General features: G+C 44.4%; 1 protein-coding gene across 1 annotated transcript; it reads left to right on the top strand.

The window, feature by feature from the left end:
* The first annotated feature begins 674 nt into the window (after positions 1-674).
* On the top strand, positions 675-23,688 carry HNRNPUL2 (heterogeneous nuclear ribonucleoprotein U like 2). Its single transcript, XM_035097939.2, has 14 exons — positions 675-1,290; positions 5,169-5,301; positions 5,792-5,865; positions 6,677-6,816; positions 12,464-12,554; positions 12,670-12,782; positions 13,183-13,446; positions 14,136-14,258; positions 14,669-14,800; positions 15,816-15,984; positions 16,126-16,326; positions 19,002-19,096; positions 19,637-19,744; positions 20,699-23,688. The coding sequence occupies exons 1-14, from the start codon at positions 774-776 to the stop codon at positions 20,768-20,770; spliced, it is 2,232 nt and encodes a 743-aa protein (XP_034953830.2). The 5' UTR covers positions 675-773; the 3' UTR covers positions 20,771-23,688.
* The last annotated feature ends 376 nt before the right edge of the window (positions 23,689-24,064 follow it).

Below are 24,064 nucleotides of genomic sequence, written 5' to 3'. Positions count from 1 at the left end.
CGCCCTCGATTTGAGGTAAAAAGTATAAGAAGCTTCGCGAGAAGCCGCCCAATTAAAAAGCAGCTTGGACTGTTCATAGGCAGAGTAACTCTGCGAGCTCTTTATTCTGATTGGTGAATTTCAGCCAATCTGAAAAATTCATATTCCCCTCTTGTAATACGCCCGCCCCAACGGGCGTTAGCTGCCCGCCCAAAATCTATCACTGTGCACGTAGGCGCGGAAAAACGCATGCACAGTTCAAAGCAAAAGGGGTGCTTAACAGATCGTTTCAGTAAATAAAAAAATCAACCGAGGCCGCGCGGACTAAAGGAACCTTTTAAAACTATACATAGTGGGATCGAAAGAGGAAAGGGCGGGGACGCGAAGGGGCAGCAAGCGCGCATGCGCCGCAACGAAGCGCATGCGTGGTTCTGCCGCTTGCCCTAATCGATGGACTGCTGGCTATCCACGCCTGCGCGATGTGCCTCGCTGCCTAGCCTGTCGTCCACCGAGCCTGCGCAGCAGCCATTTTCGCCAGGCTGCGCTTGCGCGTTAGAAGTTGTCGAGGGCGGGGGAGCCGTGCTTGCGGGGTGGTCGAGGGGGAGCGCTCCTGGACGGCGCAGGCGCGGGCGCGCGCGCCGAACTCGGACTGCAGGGGTGTAGGCCTCCGCTGAGGGAAGAACGAGCGAGCGTGAGAGCACCGCGCAGGCGCAGTCCCTCCGGAGCGCCTTTCGTTCGATTAATTCCTCCTCCCCCCTCCCTCCGCCCCCCCTCATCCGCGGAGCGCGCGCGCCATGGACGTGAAGCGGCTGAAGGTGACGGAGCTGCGGGCCGAGCTCGGGCGGCGAGGCCTGGATTCGCGCGGCTTGAAAGTGGAGCTGGCCCAGCGGCTCCAGGAGGCTTTGGACGCCGAGATGTTGGCGGCCGGGCCTGAGGAGGCCGGGGCGGAGTCGGCAGCCGCGGCGGCGGCCGGGCAGAGCCTCGGCAGGGCCCGCTTGGGAGGCGGCGGCGGCGAAAACAACGAGGGCGGCGCCGACGACGAAGAAGACGAGGAGGACGAGGAGGAGGACGAGGACGAAGAAGCGCTGCTGGCGGACGAGGAGGAGCAGCAGCGGGAGGCGGCGAGCGGCGGCCAGGCCCAGCCCCAGCAGGCCGGCGAGCAGGACGAAGGCCAGGCCCAGGCTCAGCCAGGCGGCAGCGGCGGCGGGGTTAACGGCGCCCAGCCGCCTTCGAAGGAGGAAGGAGGCGGCGGCGGGGTTGGCGAGGAGGCGGCGGGAGAGGCCGCGGCCAAGGAGGGAGCCGAGCAAGAGGGTAAGGCGGGAATTGTGGCTGGGCTGGGGGGGGGGGGAATGTAACGGTCGCTTCGCATCGCGGCTGTTGGCCGCCAGGCAAAGCTCCTGCTTACGTTGTTGGTGGGCTGCCTCTGGTTAAGGGGCCGAAGTTCGCTCAGGAGCCTCCCCGAGCTGAAACGGGCGGACCCAGATTCAGGTCGTGTCGACGAACTCCAGTGGGGCTACTCTTGAGTAGGGTGAGCGTGGGATGCAACCCCCCAGTCCGTTGATTTCATGGGCGAAAGCCGTTCCTGAAGTGCACCATTCGGATCAATGAACTTAGCAGAAGTTTCAATGGGCCTTCTCAGAGCATGGCTGACGTCGGATACGGATACACACAGTAAAGCCCCGTGTCTTTACTGTATTTGTTTCTCATCAGCATCCTCATTGTCATTGTTACTTATACGTTGTAATATTAGGGTTGCATGCAACCGTGTTCTGCAAACTAAGGTCATTGAAATTAATGGCCCCGAGTTAGTAACGTCTATTAATTCCACTGGGTCTACCCTATGTATCACTAAAGTTGGATACCACTTTGTGTTTATTCTACCTACGTATTGCCGTCATTATTACTACCTATTTGTCGAGAGGTGGTTAACTATGGCATCCTCAATATCTTACCTATTCTCTATGTTACCACTAATGCTGTGTTTATTTGTTGTTACCCTGTGTTGTCATTCTTATCGTTGTGAGGCATTCTGAAGGGCAGCTATGCTACAGCACAGCCTAGGCATCTTTTATTTGCAATTAACTTGTGTTGGATTGGTGTTGTTGTTGTTTAGTCGTGTCTGACTTTGACTCTTTGTGACCCCATGGACCAGAGCACGCCAGGCACTCCTGTCTTCCGAATTGATGGTGCTAACCTGCAAATCAATGTGAATAGTGATGGGATGCACAGGGTTGCAGCTTTAGTGGTGGATAAGCCCTCTTTAAATCAGTGAATCTTGCTTCTGTGGGGGAAATGTATAGGATTTTGGCCGTTGAATTGTATTTTTGTGTGCAGTTTACCCAGAAGTAAGCTCTCAATTAACACAATAGGATTAGCTTTTGAGTTAAAGTGTATTCTGGTAGGTAGATCTCTAATGGCCCAGTTGTAGAGGAAAAGTAAAATACTTGTCAGGTTTATTGTGGGCCAACAGGTAAATTCATAACTGCAGAAGATGGTGTAATCACCAATTAACTGCTGTTGTGAATAGCCAGTGTGCAATTTATATGTAGCTGACCTAGTATAGAAATGTCACAATTCTACTGTCTCACCAGATTTTCTGTGTTACAGCTCTGTTAGTCATGGTAGGCCTACTTTTTAGCCATTCCTGTATATATATCACTGTAATAGTAACTGAACTCCTATTTCTCCTCTGTTGATGCTTGTTTCCATCTTGTTTCTCATCTTTCCTCCCCCTGAATTGAATATTAAATTGGAAGCTCCTCAGGGCAGGGACCTCTTTTTTTATACAGTAAAAATATAGTAGAAGTCGATAGAACTTAATTGTGTGTAAAAAAATTTTTTTTGCAAGAATCCCAGTCAGTGGCAGGCAGGCAGTGGTCCAGAAGAAATTAGCTCCTGCAAAGAGGAGTGCACATTAATGGCTAGTATAAATAAATAATCTATGTAGTGGCTAAATTGTGTGAGTCAGGACATATCTAATTTAAATTATGGCTGTAGTACTAATATATTTACTGCCCTGCCTCTTTTTCCATTCCAGGATATGGGTTTTATACTACGGTATACCTTGTCAGGGTTGGTGTAAATAAGGTTATTAAGATATGAGAGATAGTCTTGGAGTAGAGGAGTGTGAGATTGAATTAGGACAAGGGGTTCTTATTCTGTGGCCCATGGACCCCCAAGGGGGCCATGGATAGGCTTCAGGGGGCCCCTGTGAACTAGGCACATAAAGAGAATATTTTAATTTTTTTTACTTCCTGTTACTTTGAGAATTGTCTTTCGGGAAAAAATTCTGGGGAAGGGGTCAATAGTTAGCAGATTCTTAAAGAGGTCTGTGACCCCAAAAAGGCTAAGAACCACTGGACTAGGGGGTCCATCATTTGAATCTCCACTCAGCCATGAAGTTCAGTGCTGCCCTTTAGCTGTTCACTCTCCCAATCTATCCTACTTAACAGGGCTATTGTAAGAAAAAAATGTTGGTAATGTACTCTACCTTGAGCTTCTTAGAGGAGGAGTGGGATGAAAAAATATGTGTGTGTGTGTGAAACACTTGTGAGGAGTCTAAATTACTAGATTAAATTCTTAAGGGCTAGTTCCCTATGGACAGGGATCGTTTTGTTTTGCTGGTAAGATTCTTTTTAAAGTTTCATCTATGATGGACTGTGTGTATAAATGTTAGTAATGTTGCAATTATAATTATTACTCAATTTTCTACAGTTGGTAGACAGGAGAGAGAGGGTTGTTTATACTATTTATCAATTTCTGAATGTTTGCCACAAGAAAGTAATTTTGCATAATAAATGCATAATAAATATATTATGCATTTTACGTGTTCAAATAACTGAACATTAGCATTTTGTTGTGGTGATGTGAAGCTTGTATAAGAATGTATAAAAGTTCACAGCAAAGGTGTGATTTGAATTTAGTACCTGTAAATTGTATTCTCACTACTGTGGGCCATCAGTTTGCTAAGAAGATCTATTAAGTACACTGATGTAGTGCAGTGCCATGGTCTTGGGCCTAGAGGTTGCTGAAAGTGTTTTATTCAGTACTGCTGCCAAATGTGTGTTTAGGGGAAAGCACATCAGACTTCTCAGCCTCTGATGCTTTCACTTTCTTTTTTTTCTGCAATAAACTGTCCTTGATTATTATTATTTTTAAAAAAACCTGCTGGTATCCTAGCAAAGCTATAAACAGTATTCTCAGTTTGTAAGCAGCTGCAATCTTAAACACTTGCTAGGAAATAAACCTCATTGACTATAGCTGGGCTTACTTCCTAGAAGAACATGCATAGACTTATGTTATAGCCGTTCCATGTGTGGCTCCTCAGTTGTATGGTTGTTTATTGCTGTTTGCTAGCACTACTTTTGCTACCTGTCTATGGTTGCAAATTGAAATAGTGTATGCTTTTTAAAAAAGGCATGTTATGGTGCATTATTGAAATAGGCTATTCTGAGGTAAATGGTCTTTCTTTCTATTTAGCTCTATGCTGTTCCTTGACAAAGCAATTAACGTATTGGAAATAATGCTGATATTTATCATATGCTTCATTCTCCTTAGAAATAGGAAATACGTTGGACCCTGTTTTTGATGAGAAAATTGTGGGGGCGTGGGCCACGTTGAGTAGCAGTTAACATGAAAGGAAGAAATAGGAATTTATCCTTAGGCACACATTACTTAATACCCTCAAGATCTACATATGGGCTCAGGGTGTGTCACATCTTTGCCATAAGTTTGATTTGCAGTACTTAACACATGCCTACATCAGTCTTACAGATGTGGAGGCTTTGTTCCTATCTTCTGCATCAGGCACAATGCTACTGAAAGCCTGCAGACCTTATTGATGTAGATGTAAAATAAAAGGTACGCTAAAGAACTGGAGGCTTGAGAGAATCAGAAAATGTAAGACTTCTGCCTACAGGCCAAAATGGAAAAATGAAGCATATCACTTTGACTTCCAGGAGCCTCACTAAATCTATGGTTAACTGTTAGCGAAAAAGGAGGCACAAGGCTTGTTTATAAAGATTTCCCTTAGGTTGATCACAGGGGATTTAGGCTACCCTAGGAGTCCTAGATAAACACCTTATGTGTGCTTCATTCCAAGGTAAGAGAGGCCAGAAGGGGCTTATACATGCAAGTGTGTTTGTGTTCAACAAAATCTCTTTTGTTTTTGTGCTTGTGTTTTCTTACAGCAAATGAGGATGATGAGAAAGCAAAGCAGGCTGGACCAGATGGAGAACGCCACGGACTAAAAAGACAGCGGGATGAGAAGGATGAGCATGGCCGTGCTTACTATGAGTTCCGAGAGGAAGCATATAATAGCCGGTGAGATGTGGGTCATTTTGTCCAGGAATTCATGTTAGGTGGCCAATGAAGGTCATACAGAACACCAAACTGTGGGTTTAGTGCTTTGTGAATGAACGCAAGCAAAGCATCAGTTTCACACACAAACACTCTCTCATCCCACATGGCTGGGAGGAGGACTTGGGCAGAATTTAGTTTCACTTTTGCAGAAGCCACTTTTTGTGGCTTAGTGTTGTGTTTGAACCAGAGGGTGGTGGCTTTGAAACAAACTCTTGTAAGTATCAAAGTCAAATAACATAGGAACATGGATCGTGAACCTGACTTGTTCTGATTACCTAGAGATTGTTTTAATATCTGGTTTGAAAATAATGCTAAATCAGGAAGAAGGGCAAGCAGATGTGAGAGTGTATCATGGTGTTTGCGGTATTGCTTTGTTTTCTCCAGATACCAGTTTTTTACTGGATGCATTTTTAACGTGACCTTGTTGGTTGTTCCTTTATATTCAATATAGATCCAAGTCTCCGCCACCACCAGAGGAGGAGGCTAGAGAAGAGGATGATGAGAATGCTGTGATCCTGGACACTTGTATGTGCTTATTTTGTATGCTGTGTGAACTGTGTAATGACAAATTTAAGTATCATTTCATAGAAAAGTCAGGACTGCTGTAAGGCTGCAACTGAAAGTTTTTGTGTTTTTTGTTTTGTTCATTTTTTAAAAAAATATTAAAAGCAAGATAGCAAGCCCTGGTATAACTGTGATCAGTTTGCCAACCGTAAATAGTATAGAAACCTAAAAGACTTGGGGTTGTATTAAATGTTAGTCAAACTCTGAGTAGACTCCTTGAATTGAATGGACATAACTAACCTAGATTCATTATTTCAAATTCTTGTAAGTCTTTATCCCATTTCTTCCTTCACTGTATAAGGCAAGGGTTGGGAGAAGCAAAAATGGGAGCAGTGGAAGGTGTGAAAGAAAGCCCTTTACAAGTGATGAATTTAGTCCTCTTACAAGAGTGTTCCTCCTCCAGTGAGGTGTCAATCCTGGCCTCCTACTTGTTCAGATTGCTCCCCAACATCAGCATGTGATTCTTAATTATCCCTGGAGGGAACATGTCCTTCCCAACAGGAAAAAAAATCCCTTCTACCGGTATTTTCACTACAATGTATGCCTTTTTTGTAACTTAACCTGAGAGGATTTGGGCACTTCAGCAAGAGTGGGGGAACAAGGGGTGATATGTTTAGGAGTTTAGAAGTCATTATGAACAAAAGGATTACAGAAAGCCTCAAAATCTGATTACTGATCCACATCCCAGGTTTCTCTTTTGAAATTATTTTGCAATGGCAGACATCACACACATGCTGGCTTTAAATGCAACCTGCTTTCCTTTTGTGCCCAGATACATCCGATCTCCACTTCAGAGCTACCAAGGACCGCTATGGAGGCCAGCCTCTCTTCTCTGAGAAGTTCCCTAATCTGTGGTCTGGGGCAAGAAGCACACATGGAGTGAAAAAGGGGAAGGTCTGCTTTGAAGCAAAGGTAAGGATGTTTCCTCAGGGGAACACATAATCCACATTGAGCCTTCTTGGAGTTTTCAGCAACAAGTGTAGTCTGAGCTAGAGTGATCATTTCAACAGACTGCAGCTGGAGTTGTTCTTCATTGTGAATGGCATAGTGTAGCTGCTTGGACCCCTCCACATTGGTATGAAGTGGACATTTAAGTCAAGAATTTAAGATTCATTCATTTTTTTAATTTATTTTTATTTTATTATATATTTTTTACTTTTGTTTACTTTATTATGAAAAAAAGGAATGAATCTTAAATTCTTGACTTGGAATGTGAACGGACTAAATGAAAAGACAAAACGAAATAAGGTAGAACATGAGCTAATTAGGCAAAGAATTGATGTGATCTGTCTTCAGCAAACCCACGTAACGCGGAAACATATAAGAGTGCTTTCTAATAAAAAATTAGGGCAGGAATTTATTTCGGCTGACAAAACTAAGAAAAAGAGGGGTGTGGTAATTTATGCCAAAAATTATTTGGAACCCAAACTGTTATTTAAAGATTCGGAAGGGAGAATAGTTATCATTGAAATTATGTCACAAGGAGAAAAGATTGTAATAATAGGAATATATGCGCCAAATAAGAGACAAAAGAAATTTTATCAAAAATTGGAGAAAAAATTATTAGAATACGTGGAAGAGAAGACAATTCTGTTAGGAGATTTAAATGGGGTCACCGTACCTGATATAGACAGATCACATAAAAAGAACGGTAAGAGCTCTAAACAAAACAAATTACCGGTAATATTTTCCCAAGCGATGGAAATAATGCACATGAAGGATGCATGGAGAACAAAACATCCAATGAAAAGAGAATACACACACTTTTCCGAGCCGAATAAAACCTCAGGCAGGATCGATGCTATTTGGATTCCTAATGAATTGACTGTAAATATAGCTAAAGCCGAAATTCAGCCCAGAACTCTATCGGATCATAACCCTGTTTTCGTTTGGATAAATAAAGAAGTGACTGGATTAAAAAGATGGAAAGTAAATGAATCCCTAATGTATGACGAAGTAATAATTGAAAAGGCTAAAAAGACTCTTCAAGAATTCTTTAAATTTAATTTAAATAAGGAAACCCCTATCACGACGGTATGGGATGCCGGAAAGGCAGTGATTAGAGGATTCTTTATTAATCAGAGTGTAATCCAAAAACCCAAGCCGGAATTAAGATTGCCGGAAGAAATATCAACAACCTCAGATATGCAGATGACACAACCTTGATGGCAGAAAGCGAGGAGGAATTAAAGAACCTTTTAATGAGGGTGAAAGAGGAGAGCGCAAAATATGGTCTGAAGCTCAACATCAAAAAAACCAAGATCATGGCCACCGGTCCCATCACCTCCTGGCAAATAGAAGGGGAAGAAATGGAGGCAGTGAGAGATTTTACTTTCTTGGGCTCCTTGATCACTGCAGATGGTGACAGCAGTCACGAAACTAAAAGACGCCTGCTTCTTGGGAGAAAAGCAGTGACAAACCTAGACAGCATCTTAAAAAGCAGAGACATCACCTTGCCGACAAAGGTCCGTATAGTTAAAGCTATGGTTTTCCCAGTAGTGATGTATGGAAGTGAGAGCTGGACCATAAAGAAGGCTGATCGCCGAAGAATTGATGCTTTTGAATTATGGTGCTGGAGGAGACTCTTGAGAGTCCCATGGACTGCTAGAAGATCAAACCTATCCATTCTTAAGGAAATCAGCCCTGAGTGCTCCCTGGAAGGACAGATCGTGAAGCTGAGGCTCCAATACTTTGGCCACCTCATGAGAAGAGAAGAATCCTTGGAAAAGACCCTGATGTTGGGAAAGATTGAGGGCACTAGGAGAAGGGGACGACAGAGGACAAGATGGTTGGACAGTGTTCTCGAAGCTACGAACATGAGTTTGACCAAACTGCGGGAGGCAGTGCAAGACAGGAGTGCCTGGCGTGCTATGGTCCATGGGGTCACGAAGAGTCGGACACGACTAAACGACTAAACAACAACAACAATCCAAAAGAAAGAAAAGGAAAAAAAGATACAAAAACTTAGGGAGGAAATAAGGAGAAATGAAGTGGATCTCGATAAAAACCCAAAGAATGAAAAAATTAAACAAAACATAAAAATATTACAAACACAGTATTCAATGATTTTAGAAGAAGACATCCAGTGGAAATTAAAAATGTTGAGGCAAAAGAATTTCGAGCAAGCCAATAAGCCAGGCAAGTTACTTGCCTGGCAATTGAAAAATAGACAAAACGAGAGAATTATTAATAAAATGAAACTTGGTGATAATTACACTTCTAACCCAAAAGAGATTGAAAAAATATTTTTGGATTTTTATCGGGAACTATATAGTGAAGGTAAAGAAACTGATGAAGAAGTAAAAAGATACTTGGAAAAAAACAATTTGGGGACAATCCCCAAGGAGTATGTTAAAGACTTAAATGCACGGATCACCACATTCGAAATCAGCCAAGCTATAAAGAAAGCCAAATTAGGGAAAAGCCCAGGTCCCGATGGGCTATCGGCAATATATTACAAAAAGCTTGAGGAAATCGTTACAGACCCACTAAAGGAGATAATGAATAACGCACTAGAAAAGGGCGAAATGCCCCAAACATGGGGAGAAAGCTATTTAACTTTAATTCCAAAACAGGGAACAGACTTGTCTTTGCCATCAAACTTCAGACCCATTTCGTTATTGAATAACGATTACAAGCTGTTTGCCTCTATCTTAGGATCGTCTTAAGAATGTATTGACAACAATAATCCATGAGGACCAGGTGGGCTTTCTTCCAAAACGATTAATGCAGAGTAACATCAGAAATATTATTAATATTATTGAATATCTAGACATGAGAATTGATAAGCCAGGAGCCCTAATAGCGGTCGACGCTGAAAAGGCGTTTGACCAAATTTCTTGGAAATTTATGAGAGCCACCATGGAACAAATGGAGTTTGGGAAGTCCTTTTGTAACGGAATCCAAGCAATATATACCAAGCAAAGGACAAGACTGTTGGTAAACAATAATATCTCTAACGAGTGTGAAATACATAAAGGGACCAGACAGGGGTGTCCCCTGTCCCCCTTAATTTTTATTTTAGTGATGGAAATACTAAATAATAAAATTAGAGATGAAAAGGAAATAACAGGAGTAACACTCGGTAGGAGGACGTACAAATTACGCGCCTATGCGGATGACCTAATAGTTACCACGGAGAACCCAAAGGAAAGCATAAGTAAGATGTTAGAAATAATAGAGGAATTTGGTAAGGTGGCGGGGTACAAATTGAACAACTCAAAAACTAAAATGCTGGCTAAGAACCTATCAACGGAAGAGAAAATTGAAATTGAACGATTAACTCAATTAAAATTTTGTGGCAAAATCAAATATTTAGGAATCTGGATATCTCCCAAAAACATCAATTTATACCAGGATAATTACATCAAAGTATGGGAAGAAATTAAAAGAAATTTGGCTAATTGGAGCAAATTGAGACTTTCATTTCTGGGACGGATTTCGGTAATAAAAATGAGCATATTACCAAAATTGATTTTTTTGTTTCAAAACATCCCAATAATACGAAATACAGGATGTATAAAAGAGTGGCAGAAGGAAATCTCTAAATTTATTTGGCACGGAGCAAGGCCGAGAATTAAGCACAAGCTGCTTATAGATAGTAAAGAGAGGGGAGGATTTGGTCTCCCCGATCTGAACCTATATTATGAAGCGGCCTGCTTCACGTGGTTAAGAGACTGGTTTCTGCTCCAGAGAACCAGTCTGTTGGATTTAGAAGGTTTTGATCTAAGGTTCGGCTGGCACGCATATGTATACTATGACAAGACCAAGGTACATAGAGGGTTTAGTAATCACATAATAAGGGGCTCTCTTTATAAAGTGTGGGCGAAATATAAAAATCTTTTGGAGCCCAAAACTCCATTATGGATTTCGCCGGTGGAAGCCAAAGCTGTAAGGAAAAAAACTACCAAGGATAAATGGGCTACATACAGATCACTGCTGATCAAGGATGACGAACAATTCAAATTAAAAGGATATGATGAGCTAAAAAACGAATTAGTAAGCTGGTTAGATTACCATCAATTGAATGAAGTCTTTAAGGAGGATAAAAAAATAGGATTTAACTCAGAAACATCCAGATTAGAAAAAGATTTGATGAACAGTAATAATAAGATAATATCTAAAATGTACCACCTCCTTCTTGAGTGGGAAGTAATGGATGAAGCAGTGAAAGAGGTCATCATAAAATGGGCCCAGGACTTTGGCCATGCAATTATGATGGAGGAATGGGAGAAGCTGTGGAAATGCAATATGAACTTCACGGTATCATATACGATCAAAGAAAATATGTATAAAATGATGTACCGGTGGTACCTCACGCCCTCCAGGCTGTCTAGAATGTATAGAAGCATAGCTAATGTCTGTTGGAGATGTGGAGAGGCAAGAGGAGATATGATACATATGTGGTGGACTTGCCGTAAAGTTAAAGTGTTTTGGAATCAGATACACGAGGAGTTGAAAAAAATGCTTAAGCTCAATTTTACTAAAAAACCAGAGGCTTTCCTCCTCGGAATTCTGAATACTGATTTGCCAGTAAAATATAGAGAGCATTTCCTGTATGCTACGGCGGCAGCCCGCCGGTTGATAGCTGCCAACTGGAAAGGAGATAAAATCCCTACAGTTGGCGAGTGGCAAGTCAAGTTATTGGGTTTTATGGAAATGGCTCAATTAACAGATAATCTAAAGGGAAAATCCAAACAGGCATTTACGGAAAAGTGGGAAAAGTTCAGGAATTATATGCAAGAAACCGACAACAGGGAAGGAATCTTCATGGCAGTGCTGCATTGATGGGCATACAATAATTACTCAGACAATCTGGTAGGATAAGCTTTATTATGTACAAAAAAGAATAACTAGATTTTGATGAGGAATGTCAGTACATGAAGAATATAAAGGAGACAAGTTGCAGATGGTGACGGGAAGTCAAGGGCAGTATTTTGATGTATATAATTGCCTAGGTGGTGAAATGATAATGTTTTTTCCTTCTTCTTTTTTTCCTTTTCTGTAAACTTTTTGTAAAACATTACTTTTCAAGAAAGATCTATTAAAGCAAAAAAAAAGAGGACATTTAAGAGTCAATGTTAGTCATATTCAGAGTATGCTCATTGATATTAATAGACATCACTAACCTGGGTCTATTGATTTTTATTGTTGGATACAACTCTTACTCCACAGTTCTGTTTTTAAAGGAAGTGGAGTCTCATTTCTGTGAAGGTTGTTGAGGTGCAAGTTAACAAAGTATATGTTGCCATTCCTTCACTTCCTATTGCTAGTTGGGCCTGCACAACAGCTTATAACGATGACAAAAGTGTTTTGTCCAACTCTTCAGGGCCAATAAATGTATATGTGTATACACAACACGTGTGTGTGAGAGAGAGGGAGAGAGAGAGAGGGAGTGTTGCATGTTGGATAGATGAATTTCATCTGCCAAGGAATTGAGGCTTGAGCTATTGTTGCTAAGTTTATTTTACTTTTACGTTGCATAATAACAAATGTTGCCTAGGTGATCCACAGTGTAGAACAAAAAATTATTAATGCATCGCCCCTTGATCTGCCTTAGGTGACACAAAACCTCCCGCTGAAGGAAGGGTCCACAGAGAACCAGTTGCTTCGCGTTGGATGGTCTGTTGATCTCTCTCGTTCACAGCTAGGTAAGCAGTACCTCCTTTCCTGCAGCAATGCAGCGCAACTAAGCTGGCGCCGCCTGGGGGAAGAAATCGTAGTTCTCAAGGTGAAGTCACCATAGTAAGTGTTGCTCTCTTCTAGGTGAGGATGAGTTTTCTTATGGCTACGATGGACGAGGGTTGAAGGCTGAAAATGGGCAATTCGAAGACTTTGGTCAGCCCTTTGGGGAGAATGATGTGATCGGTTGCTTTGCTGTAAGTGCAGTGAGCGAGGCCTCGGGCCGGCTCTTGAGGGGCCGCTTCGGTATCTTCGGAGTAGGCCGGGGTAGGGGAAAATGAGGTTCTGTACAGCCAAGGTGTAACTAACAACACAAAGTTAACTCCTGCTCCTTTCCTTGATGCAGTGCCGTTCAGGGGACAACCGTGCACTGCATGTGCCGTCACGAGGTTTGCCTTAATGCTTCTTACTAGAACGTTCCCATAACTGGCTGTGGTGTTCAACCAGGGCAGCTAAAAGCCAGCTTTGCCTTCCATTGCTTTGTCTTCAGGAGGCTATTAGAACATGGCTTTGAAAGCATGTGACAGTGTGAGGAAGGTGTGTGTGCCCGTTCCACAGGGACTTGCCGGTCACATGCTTGCGTATCCTGTGTTACAGAACTTTGACAGTGAAGAGGTGGAGCTGTCCTTCTCCAAGAATGGGGAGGACCTAGGTGTGGCCTTCCAGATCAACAAGGAGTTGCTCGGAGACCGAGCTCTTCTGCCGCATGTGCTGTGTAAAAACTGTGTCGTGGAGCTGAACTTCGGCCAGAAAGAGGAGCCTTTTTGCCCGGTTCCTGAGGACTTCATCTTCATCCATGCCGTCCCTGTTGAGGATCGAGTGCGCACTCCCCTGCCACCCAAAACCCCTGGAGAGTGTGAGGTAATTAAACAGACTTCCATGTTTCAGTTCCTAGAGGGGCTTCGCTTGCGTCCCAATAGTACAGTGTTCTGATGCTGCTGCTTAATCTTTCAACTCTAATGGTTAATCTAGTGGTGAAGACTCTGTCTTTTACCTAATTCTGGTGAATTAGGTCACATCCACACATTCCATTTAAATCCAAATTAGCCCACATCCCCCAAAGAATCCTGGGAACTGTAGTTTGTTGAAGGGGGCAAGAATTGGAATTTTAAATGTATGTTGTGGATGTGACCTTAGATAGCTTGTGGTCAAGGTGGGGGGAATAATGTGCCTCCAAACCCAGGTAGATAAACCACCTCTTTTTTCTTTTCCCTAGCCCTAGTCTTTTTTATGTGTTCTATTCCATCCTGTGTTTTCATCAGCCTGGGGGCAGGGCATCTCCCAGGAAGGGGATATGTATTGAAAGCGTCCAGAAAATTGTGTCTTATAATTGCAGGGCAGGGAGGGGCAGTGGTAAGGGAGGGCCTCCTCTGTGGTTAACCCCCTTGCGTTGAAAGGCATTTCAGAGTAAAGATGAAATCTTAATGGAGCTTTGGAAACGGCTATCTTAACAGGCACTTGCATGGCCCAACAGCACAGTTAGCACCAGTGCCCCTTTAACTTTTCTAAATTTGTGGGCTTGCTTACTCTCTTCCTGCACCCCATTCTAGGTGCTGCTTATGGTTGGGCTGCCAGGATGCGGGAAAACCCACTGGGCACGGAAGCACATCCAGGAGAATCAAGATAAGCGCTACAACATCTTGGGGACAGGCACTGTTCTCTGCCAAATGAGGGTAAGAAGTCAGAGGTCACTTCCACTTTTCAGTCTGTGTATACTCGAGGGTTAATCTGAGGTCTGAGCAAATTGGAGTGGGGTAATTGCAGATTAAACCTTGACTTGGCCATCTCGCCTTCATAATCATCTATGCAAGCAAAAGCAAGAGTTTTTTGAACTCACTTCTCCGTAGAAGACAGACAGAGTTTTAGAGAAGACTAAGAGAGAACCCATAAACAACCCAAGAATGTCAGCAGGGCAGTATAGTGGAGACACCCTGGAATACGGAATTGCCCTGGAATAACATCCCTATTGTCAGTTCCTGAACTCTTAACTGTGTAAAGTAGTGGCTTGTGGTGTGTGTGTGTGTGTGACATATTTCTCCTTGATTTGTTCTGTCTCCTTCATAACCCCCACCCCTTTTATCAGACAAAGGGTGCTGAAGTTGAAGAGGTACTGGACACTGCAGCTAAAGACCAACTGCTTCAGCAAGCTGCCCGTTGTGTTAGTAAACTGGTCCAGATTGCCCCCAGGACAAAGCGAAACTTCATTCTCGATCAGGTATTTTTACATAAGTGCTGAGGGGGTTTAGTTCCAAGGAGGTAGGCAATGAAGTTAGAAAATCCAAAGTATTCATACAGTCCCCACGCAAGTTGACAAACAGGATTTCTCTGATGACTGGATACATGACAAAGGGTATTTATCACAACATTTTAGTGGGCCTGTTCTTCTCCATGTTGTTAGAGGAGAAGGCTTAGCATATGGTGATGGCGGTGACATCCAGAAAAGAGTATCAGACCAGAAGAAGCTACTGGAAAGGGCAAATAAAAGCCTTCCGTTAAATACATGCTTAAGACACAGATGGAGAACATGGGGCCCTTGAGGTGTAGTTGGGACTCCCAGCTCCTACCAGCCTCAGCCAACATGGTCAGAGTGATGAGAGTTGTGCTGGCATCATTCATTCCCCACCACTGGTTATGAGGAGGGTGCTTTTACAAAAAATAAGTCCAAAACAAAACAAGCAGCACGCAAAGGCACCAGATTCAATCAAGTTTCAATCAAGTATTATTAATCCAAAGAGAAAACAATAAGAGAACCATATACAAGTGCTGACACAGGAGCCAAAATCAAACGTTAAACAGATAGCATGTACAAATTAAAGGCAAACCAGTCTTTATAGTCTTTGAGGCTATATAATACTTGATTGAAACTTGATTGAATCTGGTGCCTTTGCGTGCTGCTTGTTTTGTTTTGGACTTTTGAAGAAATTGGCAGCATTAGCCCATTATCTCTGTTTTTGTTTTACAAAAAATAAGACAGGGCAAGGCGGGAGATGAGTTCTTAACATTTGGAACAATGTGGAGAGATGAATTAAACTATCACCATACAATTCCTGCCTCTGAGCCTAAAGGTTGGGTTGACCACTAGAAGTCTGATTATCATTAACGACCATAATGTTTGGTTCATTTTCATTCCTGCTTTGCTGTGGTGTCAGGGAGTCCCTTAATGACTTTTGCCATTGCTGAGAGGAGGTGCTCTAGCCATCTCTAAGACACACATGTTTTCTCCCTTTTAGTGTAATGTGTACAATTCTGGGCAACGGCGGAAGCTGCTCCCTTTCAAGGGTTTTGTGCGCAAGGTGATTGTGTTGGTTCCCACTGAAGAAAACTGGGAAGACAGGTTGGAGCAGAGGGAGGAAGCTGAAGGAGAAGATGTGCCTGAGTCTGTGATGCTGGAAATGAAAGGTAGCCTCTGCAGAAAGGGTCTATGGGAACACGAGCGAAGTGGTGGTGGTGGTGGGGCTTGAGGTTTGTTTTCCCTGTTGAAAAGAACTTTCCTCTAATGATTCTGCACTACCTCTTCTTCCTCCTTCCCTGTGATCTCAGCCAACTTCTCTCTTCCGGAGAAATGTGATTTCATAGATGAAGTCCTGTACCAAGAGCTTGCAAAGGAGGAGGCCCAGCCTCTTGTCACCAAATACAAGGAAGAGGCCAAGAAACTGCTCCCACCCTCCGAAAAGCGAACGAACCGACGCAACAACCGCAACAAACGCAACCGCCAGAACCGCAACCGCGGCCAGGGATATGGTGAGGGTTTGCAAGTAGCAAGGGCTGCTCTCTGGAGGTACTCCTGACACACTACATTCGTCTTTTTGCTGAGGACAGCTGTGGGCTTCCTGTTCCCCAGGTCCCAAAGGAAATCCCATGGCTCTCTCAGAGTAGCACTTGCTTCACTCTTGCCCAAATGACTCCCCTAATCCTGTTCAGCTCATTCTTGGCTCCTTGTGGGTTTAGCTTTCTCCCTTTGGAGTTTAGGGTACTTGTGATAATTTCTGACCACGCAAGATAATTGTATGCACACTTAGAGGACTTGGCTGCAGCAGTTTTTTACTAAGATTTTTACTAAGATTTATTATTCCCCTGTTTTTCATATTTTAAGACATACCCATAAAATAAGCCATAGCAGGATTTTAAAGCATTCAAGGAATATAAGCCATACCCTGAAAATAAGACATAGTGATAGGCGCAGCAGCAATGCCGGCCGCGGCAGGAGGAGGAAAAAAATAAGACACCCCCTGAAAATAAGCCATAGTGTGTTTCTTTGAGGAAAAATAAATATAAGACGGTGTCTTATTTTTGGAGAAACACAGTATTACTAGTATCTTGAAGCCCATTAAAATAACGGGTGCTAGAGCGCGTCTCTCGGCAGCGGCAAGGCCAGATCGCAACCCCGGCGCTCGGCTATAGGAGAAGCCAGGGCCGTGGCCGCCGCTTCAGCCGCGCCACCCGGAGAGGCAGGAACAACGGGCGGGTGGGCGGGAACGGAGGGAAAACCCTGGGGCCCTTGGCGCACATCTCCGCCGGTGGAGGGGGCTTTGTGTGACTGGCGGGAAGGAAGGACAACGTTCACAGGGAGGCGGGAGGCGGGAGGCGGCTGAGGGGAGGAGCGGCGGGGCAGCGGCCTTCCCTCCCTTTCTGCGCTCGGCCGCGGGGCGCGCCAGAAACGCAATTAAACAAAGTGCTCTCCCGTCGTGTCCCGCGGCCGAGCGCAGAGAGGGAGGGAAGGCCGCGGCCCCGCCGCTCCTCCCACGGGCCAGGTAGGCTTGTCAGGAGGAGGAGGAGGAGGCGGACCAAGATGGCGGCATCGGGTTCTGGGGCTGCGGCCCGCAGCGGGAGCTGGACCCGCCGTGGCCCCGGAGCCCGATGCCGCCATCTTGGTCCGCCGCTGCAGGGGGACAGGAGGCAGAGGGTTGAGGGGGGGAGAGAACGCACGTGTGTGTACATCCTGCCTCTTCGTCCAGTCCCTGTGTCCGTGGCGCACATGCGCATTAGTGCGGACAAAGGGACACAGGGAATCTGGATGCAGAGACACAGGGACTTTATTATATAGGATTAGTAGAAGTAGCAGTACACCACCCTATACCTACCAGTCTCAGAGCAGTTCACAACATAAAAGATTTGTGCTCATTTGATCCATTAAGTCACATCTGTGGGCTTGATGTCTGTTTTAGGGGTCACATTCAGACTAACCTCATGGTGCTTCCTTTGCTCGGCTGTCCAGTGACCATTTTTACCAAATGATGTTGGCTGGGGAGGATGGAGGTGTTGGGAGCCCAGCAACATCTGAAGGGCCACAGATTTTTCCACCCCTGTCCTAAGCTTTCATCACCTCCCCCTCCCCATTATGTAGCAGTCTCATTTCCCCCTCCCCCTTGATTATAAGCCTTGTTTCCACCTTCTGGAGCAACAGCCTGGGGCATCTGCTCCCTCAGTTAATTTATAATGTATTATCTCCCACCTTTCTTTTCCAAAAGACAGCTACCAGCAGAAAAAGAGCCAGAGGCAAGATTTCTCATTTGGATCACATAGCCACAAGCAATTTTGAAATACCCCAAATCCTTATTCCCTGTCAAGCGTGGTTCATCTTGAGTTACCCCCCCCCCCCGTCCTTTTGCATAGCTGCTTTCTGGGGGCCCCACCTGTCTAGCTTCTTTCTGTCTCCCACCTCTGGCTCTATACCAGCTGATCTGTCAGATCTTGCTACTTAACCCTCTACTTTGCGCTTCCACTGCTTCTCCATAGCTTCTTCTCAAGCGCATAACAAAAATGTAGCTTCCACAATAGAGCAGGCGTTCATTTGTAGTCATTTTGGGGAAAGCTGGAAATCTTCAAAACTCTCAGAGAGTGGTGGTGGTGTTGTTGTTGTTTTTGGCAGCTCAGCCCAGGCATCCAAGTATGCAGCACCCTCCCGGGCTGCTGTGTGAGTAGACTAATGCTCTGTGGGAGGTGGGTCAACGCATGGGGAGGTGGGGAGGTCACAGTTTACCTTGCTTTGGAGTAGAGGACTGGGAGGAGTTGGATTGGGGCAGTGGGTGGTGATTCAAACACCATTTGCGGAGACATAGGCACAGTTAGCATAAGATGGGTCGTATTAGTTGTCAGCTTTCTGTCCTTCTCCCCACACCATGCCCCTTGTGAATTTAGGAAAGTGGGGCGAGGTTTGGTTGCCCAGCAAGCTGCAGGAAAAAGCTTTGGCTGATCCTAATGTGTTCGTAGGTGGCAAATGTTCTCTTGCATCTTTGGTCTATGTTTCCTTAAAAAAATGAATGCACCTGAGCTACCCTGCCCCCCTGGACTCAAGTACTGCTTCTCCACACAAAAAAGAGAGAGATGCCAGATTGACTGTTCAGCACTTAATATTTTCACTTAAGCTGGCACTACTGTCTTGACACATCTTTGTTTTGTTACATCCCCCCCCCCAGTTGGTGGCCAACGCCGAGGAGGCTACAACAATCGGGCTTATGGGCAGCAGCAACAGCAGCAGCAGCAGTACTGGGGGCAGCCTGGAAACAGAGGTGTAAGTATATCCCCTTGGATTGTCTTTGCCCAAGTTTGATAAGTTAGGTTTGATACTCTTAATCAGGAAGGCACTTTCCCCCCTTCCATATTGTGAAATCTCAAGTGAGTTCCTTTTAGTGACCTTTGAGCATAGGAAGCTGCCTTAGACGAGAGTCAGGCCACTGATCCATCTAGCTCAATATTGTGCTTCCCAGACTGGCAGTGTATGGGGTTTCAGAGTCCAGCCTTATTCCAAAGATGTAGGATCAAACATGGGACCTTTTGCATGCAAAGAAAATCCTCTTCCAGTTGCCCTCTAAAGCCACGCTGGGCTCCTGTGGGAGGAAGGGCAAGATATAAACAGAATAATAAAATAATAGTGGCTGACCCAGCACCCATCAGCCCTGGCCAGTGTGTCCAGTAGCTAGGAATGATGGGAGTTGAAGTCTAGCAACTCCAGGAAGGCCAGAGGTTAGCCACTTTTCCTTGAACAGGTTATATGTTAAGGGGCAGTGCCAGGTATATGTCTCTGCATCTTATCTGCTCCTTCAATCTACAGGGATATCGTAACTTCTACGATCGATACAGGGGGGACTACAATCGGTTCTACGGGCGTGATTATGAGTACAACAGATACAGAGACTACTACAGGGACTACAACCGAGAGGTAAGAGGCTGCATACCATGAGTTGTATCCAATGTTAGTCCTACGCAGAGTAGACCTATTGAAATGAATGGACACGGCTAACTTAGGTCAGAGGACCTGCTCTGACAGAAGCTAGTTGGACACAGTCCCATGCTTTCAGAATAGTGGTTTTCGCACTTCACTGTCTCTGCTCCTGGAGACAACTACTGCTGGAACTCTCGTCTGCTTTGGTTCCAGCAGTGTTGCATCCAAACGTATCCTCTCTTCAGCTGCTCGCCAGTGATATCTGTGCCCCCTTCATGGTGGGAGGAGATTGGCTGACTTTCAGGCATTCCAGACCACAAAAGCTCCGCGTACAAGAAGTCTTGGTTCCAGGATTTCTTAAGAGAAACTTTTCACTTTGACTGGAGTAAGAAAGGAGGTGGAGGGTGAGAAATAGGTGATTGATGTAGGGAGCCTCGGTTCCTAATCCACCTCTGCTTTCAAAGCAACAACATGGCATTATTCAAAATCACCACTTCAGTTCCTCACCTCTACGATAGGACTGTTTATCTTAGATCAGGGCTGGCCAACTCCCAAGAGACTGCGATCTACTCGCAGAGTTAAAAACTGGCAGTGATCTACCCCCTTTTGGGAGGGTTTGGGTGAAAGTTGTTGAGTTTTTTCAGAGAGTAGGTAAAATGTTGAGCTTTTTTTAGGGGAGCCACCAGTGATCTACCAGTACATCATGATCTACCTGTTGGACATGCCTGTCTTAGATTATCCATTATTTCTGTACTCCAACCTTGCCCAAACCAGGTGCCCTCCAGAGTCCAAAGCCTCTGGAGGGCACCAGTGCATTCACTCTATCAGCGTGTAAATAACATGAATGGTGCCCAACCTGTTTTTCGTAGGAGATGAGAGGCCCTATGGTCTTGAGCACACCCATATCCTACGAGCAGCATAACAACTCTCATTGTCCTTTTTTTTTTTTAGTGGCAGAACTACTACCAAGACAGAGACCGATACTACAGGAACTACTATGGAGGATACCAGGGGTACCGGTGAAACCCCAACCATCTCCACCCTTCAGCCAACCAGCGAGGCTCTATTTGGGGGGCGGGGTGTCTGTCACTTCCCAAGACACAACATAATGGATGTGGGGCTGTTGGGGAAAGTGGCAGCAGGGTTGAGGGGGGCGGGGAGGGGGGAGGTTAAAAAAGAAAAAAGAAATTGTAAATTTTTTTTAAAGTTTGTTGAAAAGAATATTGTCTTATTCTATAAAAAAACAAAAAAAACATTTCAAACCTAGTTTAGACATTTGTAATCAAAACGTTTGCGCAAACAGGAGAGCAGCACTTAGCGCTGTCTGTGATTGGGCAGGAAAACATGACATCATAGAGCAGCTGGACGGGAAGGGAGGTGCAGGGCTCACATGGCAAGGGGGGAGGCGCAAATGAGGGCATGCAGGGATAAGCGGGTGGCTGTTTGGGCGGAGGGAAGGGGATGGGATACAACTTTTGGCTTCTCCTTACTCGTGCAGAAAACATCACTTCCTGAGCATTGTCACTCTGTTTTTCCAGGCCGGGGTGGTGGCGGCATGAATGTTCTTCCTTCTAGTTGAACCAAGGAAACCTTTCCCCATTCTGTAGCCACCAAGAGCGAACAAGAGAGGTCTTGATGTTCCTCTTTCCCTCCTTTTCAGAGTTCAGCCTATATTTTCAGACAGTGAATTGCCAGGAGGCTTGTTTGACCTCGTGTCGCTCAGGCCACAGAGGCTTTTCTTGAGCTTTCTCCCTATTTCTGCAGGCGCCTCACCTTGAAATCTCAGCGGCTTGCTTATTTGTGACCCATCAGATGGAAGGAAGCGCAGGAGTTTAGTTCGCCACGTTCCCAAGTTCTTCCCTGGTCAAAGCAAGCTGCCTTGGGTGCCCTTCCTGCACCCTCCTTCCTTTCCTCCCAAGGCTTAGTTGGCCCTCTCACCATCTCTATAGTATCTGTCCTCTTTTTTTCCCTTTTTCTTCTTAAGTGGAGTGGAAAGAACATTTTTCTCAGGGTTTCTGCAGGATCTTCTCATTGTTAGCACCTAACATGTATATAAGCAAAACTGCAAGCATGTAACTGTCACCTTTTGAGAAGCTTAGTGCTGAGAATACCAACTGGTTTTATACAGTCATTGTGGGGGAAGGGGGGTGTTCTGTCCTTGTGGTTTTGATAAACTGGTAGCCTGTGTAAATAGGAACATGGGGAGGGGTGAAGAGGATCTGCGCTTGTGGGGTGGGTGGGGTGACAGGTGTGTATGTGTGTGTGTGTCCTTGAAAAATGTTGGCTTCTTGATCCTGGCCCTTTGATGAAGCTTAATTATTTTTTTCAGTTCCTAGAGGCTTCTATTGATGCTTCCTCTTTTCTTTTTCTTTTTTTAAAACCACACTAGTGTGCCTAGCTATAATTCTTAAAGCATCTTCTTCCATGTTTGTCCAGTTGTGCAGATGGAAGAAAATCTTAGGCTTCTTTGGTCTAGTGGCTGTTCTTTCTGGGATGTGGGTGGGCATTTATGTGTGTGGCAGGGGGACCTATTCCCCATCCTATGGGTTGATTTATTTTGCTTCATCGTAGGCTTTCTTCCACAGAATGATGGGGGACTTTTTACAACAAGATGTTCTTCCTTGAGACACATTGTGTAAATGCTCCCTAGTTTCTTGGTACCACCTGTTTCCAGCTTGACTAAATTATGTCTGATTCCCAGACACAGGGATTGAAGATTTGCCTCTGTTCCTTGTGATTCACTGTTTGAAATTTTAACACTTTTTTTCTTTTTAGATTGTTGGGTTTAAATTTATTTTATTTGGTTTTTTTGGCTACGCAAGAATTCTCTTTCCAGCCTCTGCAAACGGTTCTTGTCTCCATCCCCATTAAGAATGCTCATTCCTGCATCCCAGCCTGACAGAACAGAAGTGGGGAGCCTGCCAAGTCATTTGAAAAGGGGGCTGATGTGGGGTGGGGAGGGAATGTGGAGGGCAATAGCCACCTCCTCGCCCCCTTGTCTTTTTTTCAAATATAGGAGTTAGAGAGAAGCAGGATTCTTCTATCTCCGTGCATGTGTGTATTCAGAATGTGTGGTTGTGTGACAACTGTTTTTATAACAAAATTAACTGGTATTTTACATGCTTCAGGCCACTAGAAAATATTCTTCTGGGGAAGAAGGGGTTGTGTGTGAGAGAGAGTGTGCATACGCAGATAGCTTCATTAACTGAACACTCGCATGGGAGCGTGATAGATTGATGCTGTGGAAAGTTGGTCTTGGGCGTGATTACCAGCATACAGAGTGCCAGCAGCCTTGATGAAAGCAAGAAGGTCCTCGGTCACGCCTCTCCGGGGGATCACTTCAAGAAGTTGCTGATGCTGTTCAGTGGAATAGCTTTTTGGAGCTATGGTCCTTTTTAAAAGTAGAATCTCAAAAGAATGACACACACTTGTCTTCCTGTGTGTGTTTTTGTGTGGGGGGAGGGAATGACTAAAACTGCCGCATCCTAGACCATCAGACTGAGAGATCTTAGCAACTTTAGTAGATGTCTTCTTTTTTCTGCACATTTTTGTAAAAAAAAGGAAAGAAAAAAAAGAAATGGTAAAAATGACAAAAAATAGAAAAAAATCAGCCTGTTTAAAATCTGTTAGTGTTTTTCATGATTGTATGTCTTAGTTGCTGTAGATGGAAAGCTCAAGCGAAACGGAGGCTGTAAATGTTTTTACGAACTGTAAAACGTTTAAATGGCCAGTAAAAAAGGGTTTTGCCATTGAACATGTAACTGTGTGGTTGTTTACATCTGTAACTTTCTTTCCTTAACAATTCTGGCATATGTAGGTTGAAAAACTTCCATTTTTAGAATAAATAATCATTCGCTTGACTCCACATCCTTCTGTTGCTACGCTGACTTCTTAGGTGTCGTTGTTTAATGCTTTTGGCTTGTCTGTTCTCTCTCCCTCCCCGAAAAATAAAAAAAACTCAAAGACCAAAGCAAATTGAGGTTCCTCTTCATTCAGGTGAAAGCATATGGATACAGTCTGTGGCAGCCTTGTGCAACCTGGTGTTCACCAGATGTTTTGGAGTACTCACAACTTCTAACCACTGACCATGCTAGTTGGGGCTGATGACAGTAAAATAACAACGGGAGTGTGCCAAGTGTGAAAGGCTGTTTCGCATATCTTTTTGTGGGTGATGCAAAATAAGCAATTTGCATCCACTGGTGAAGATACGATTTCAAAACAGCGGTTTTACACTCCAGCCCTTGGTTTAAACGAAATGAAATAGTATTTAGTGGAGCAGTTTATCAGCACAGACCGCAGTGAGGAGAGAAGCAATGT

Source organism: Zootoca vivipara, chromosome 17 (genome assembly GCF_963506605.1).
Source record: "Zootoca vivipara chromosome 17, rZooViv1.1, whole genome shotgun sequence".
Taxonomy (NCBI): domain Eukaryota; kingdom Metazoa; phylum Chordata; class Lepidosauria; order Squamata; family Lacertidae; genus Zootoca; species Zootoca vivipara.
Note: the sequence above shows the minus strand (reverse complement) of the source record. Positions and strands in the feature narration are given on the sequence as shown.

What these genes read in the sequence shown, in the direction of transcription:
- HNRNPUL2 (XM_035097939.2), top strand. Translation starts at nt 774, where the DNA reads ATGGACGTGAAGCGGCTGAAGGTGACGGAGCTGCGGGCCGAGCTCGGG. An exon ending in ATGTGATCGGTTGCTTTGCT is followed by an intron (nt 12,783 to 13,182) that starts GTAAGTGCAGTG and finishes CCTGTGTTACAG; the next exon opens with AACTTTGACAGTGAAGAGGT. An exon ending in CAACCGCGGCCAGGGATATG is followed by an intron (nt 16,327 to 19,001) that starts GTGAGGGTTTGC and finishes CCCCCCCCCCAG; the next exon opens with TTGGTGGCCAACGCCGAGGA.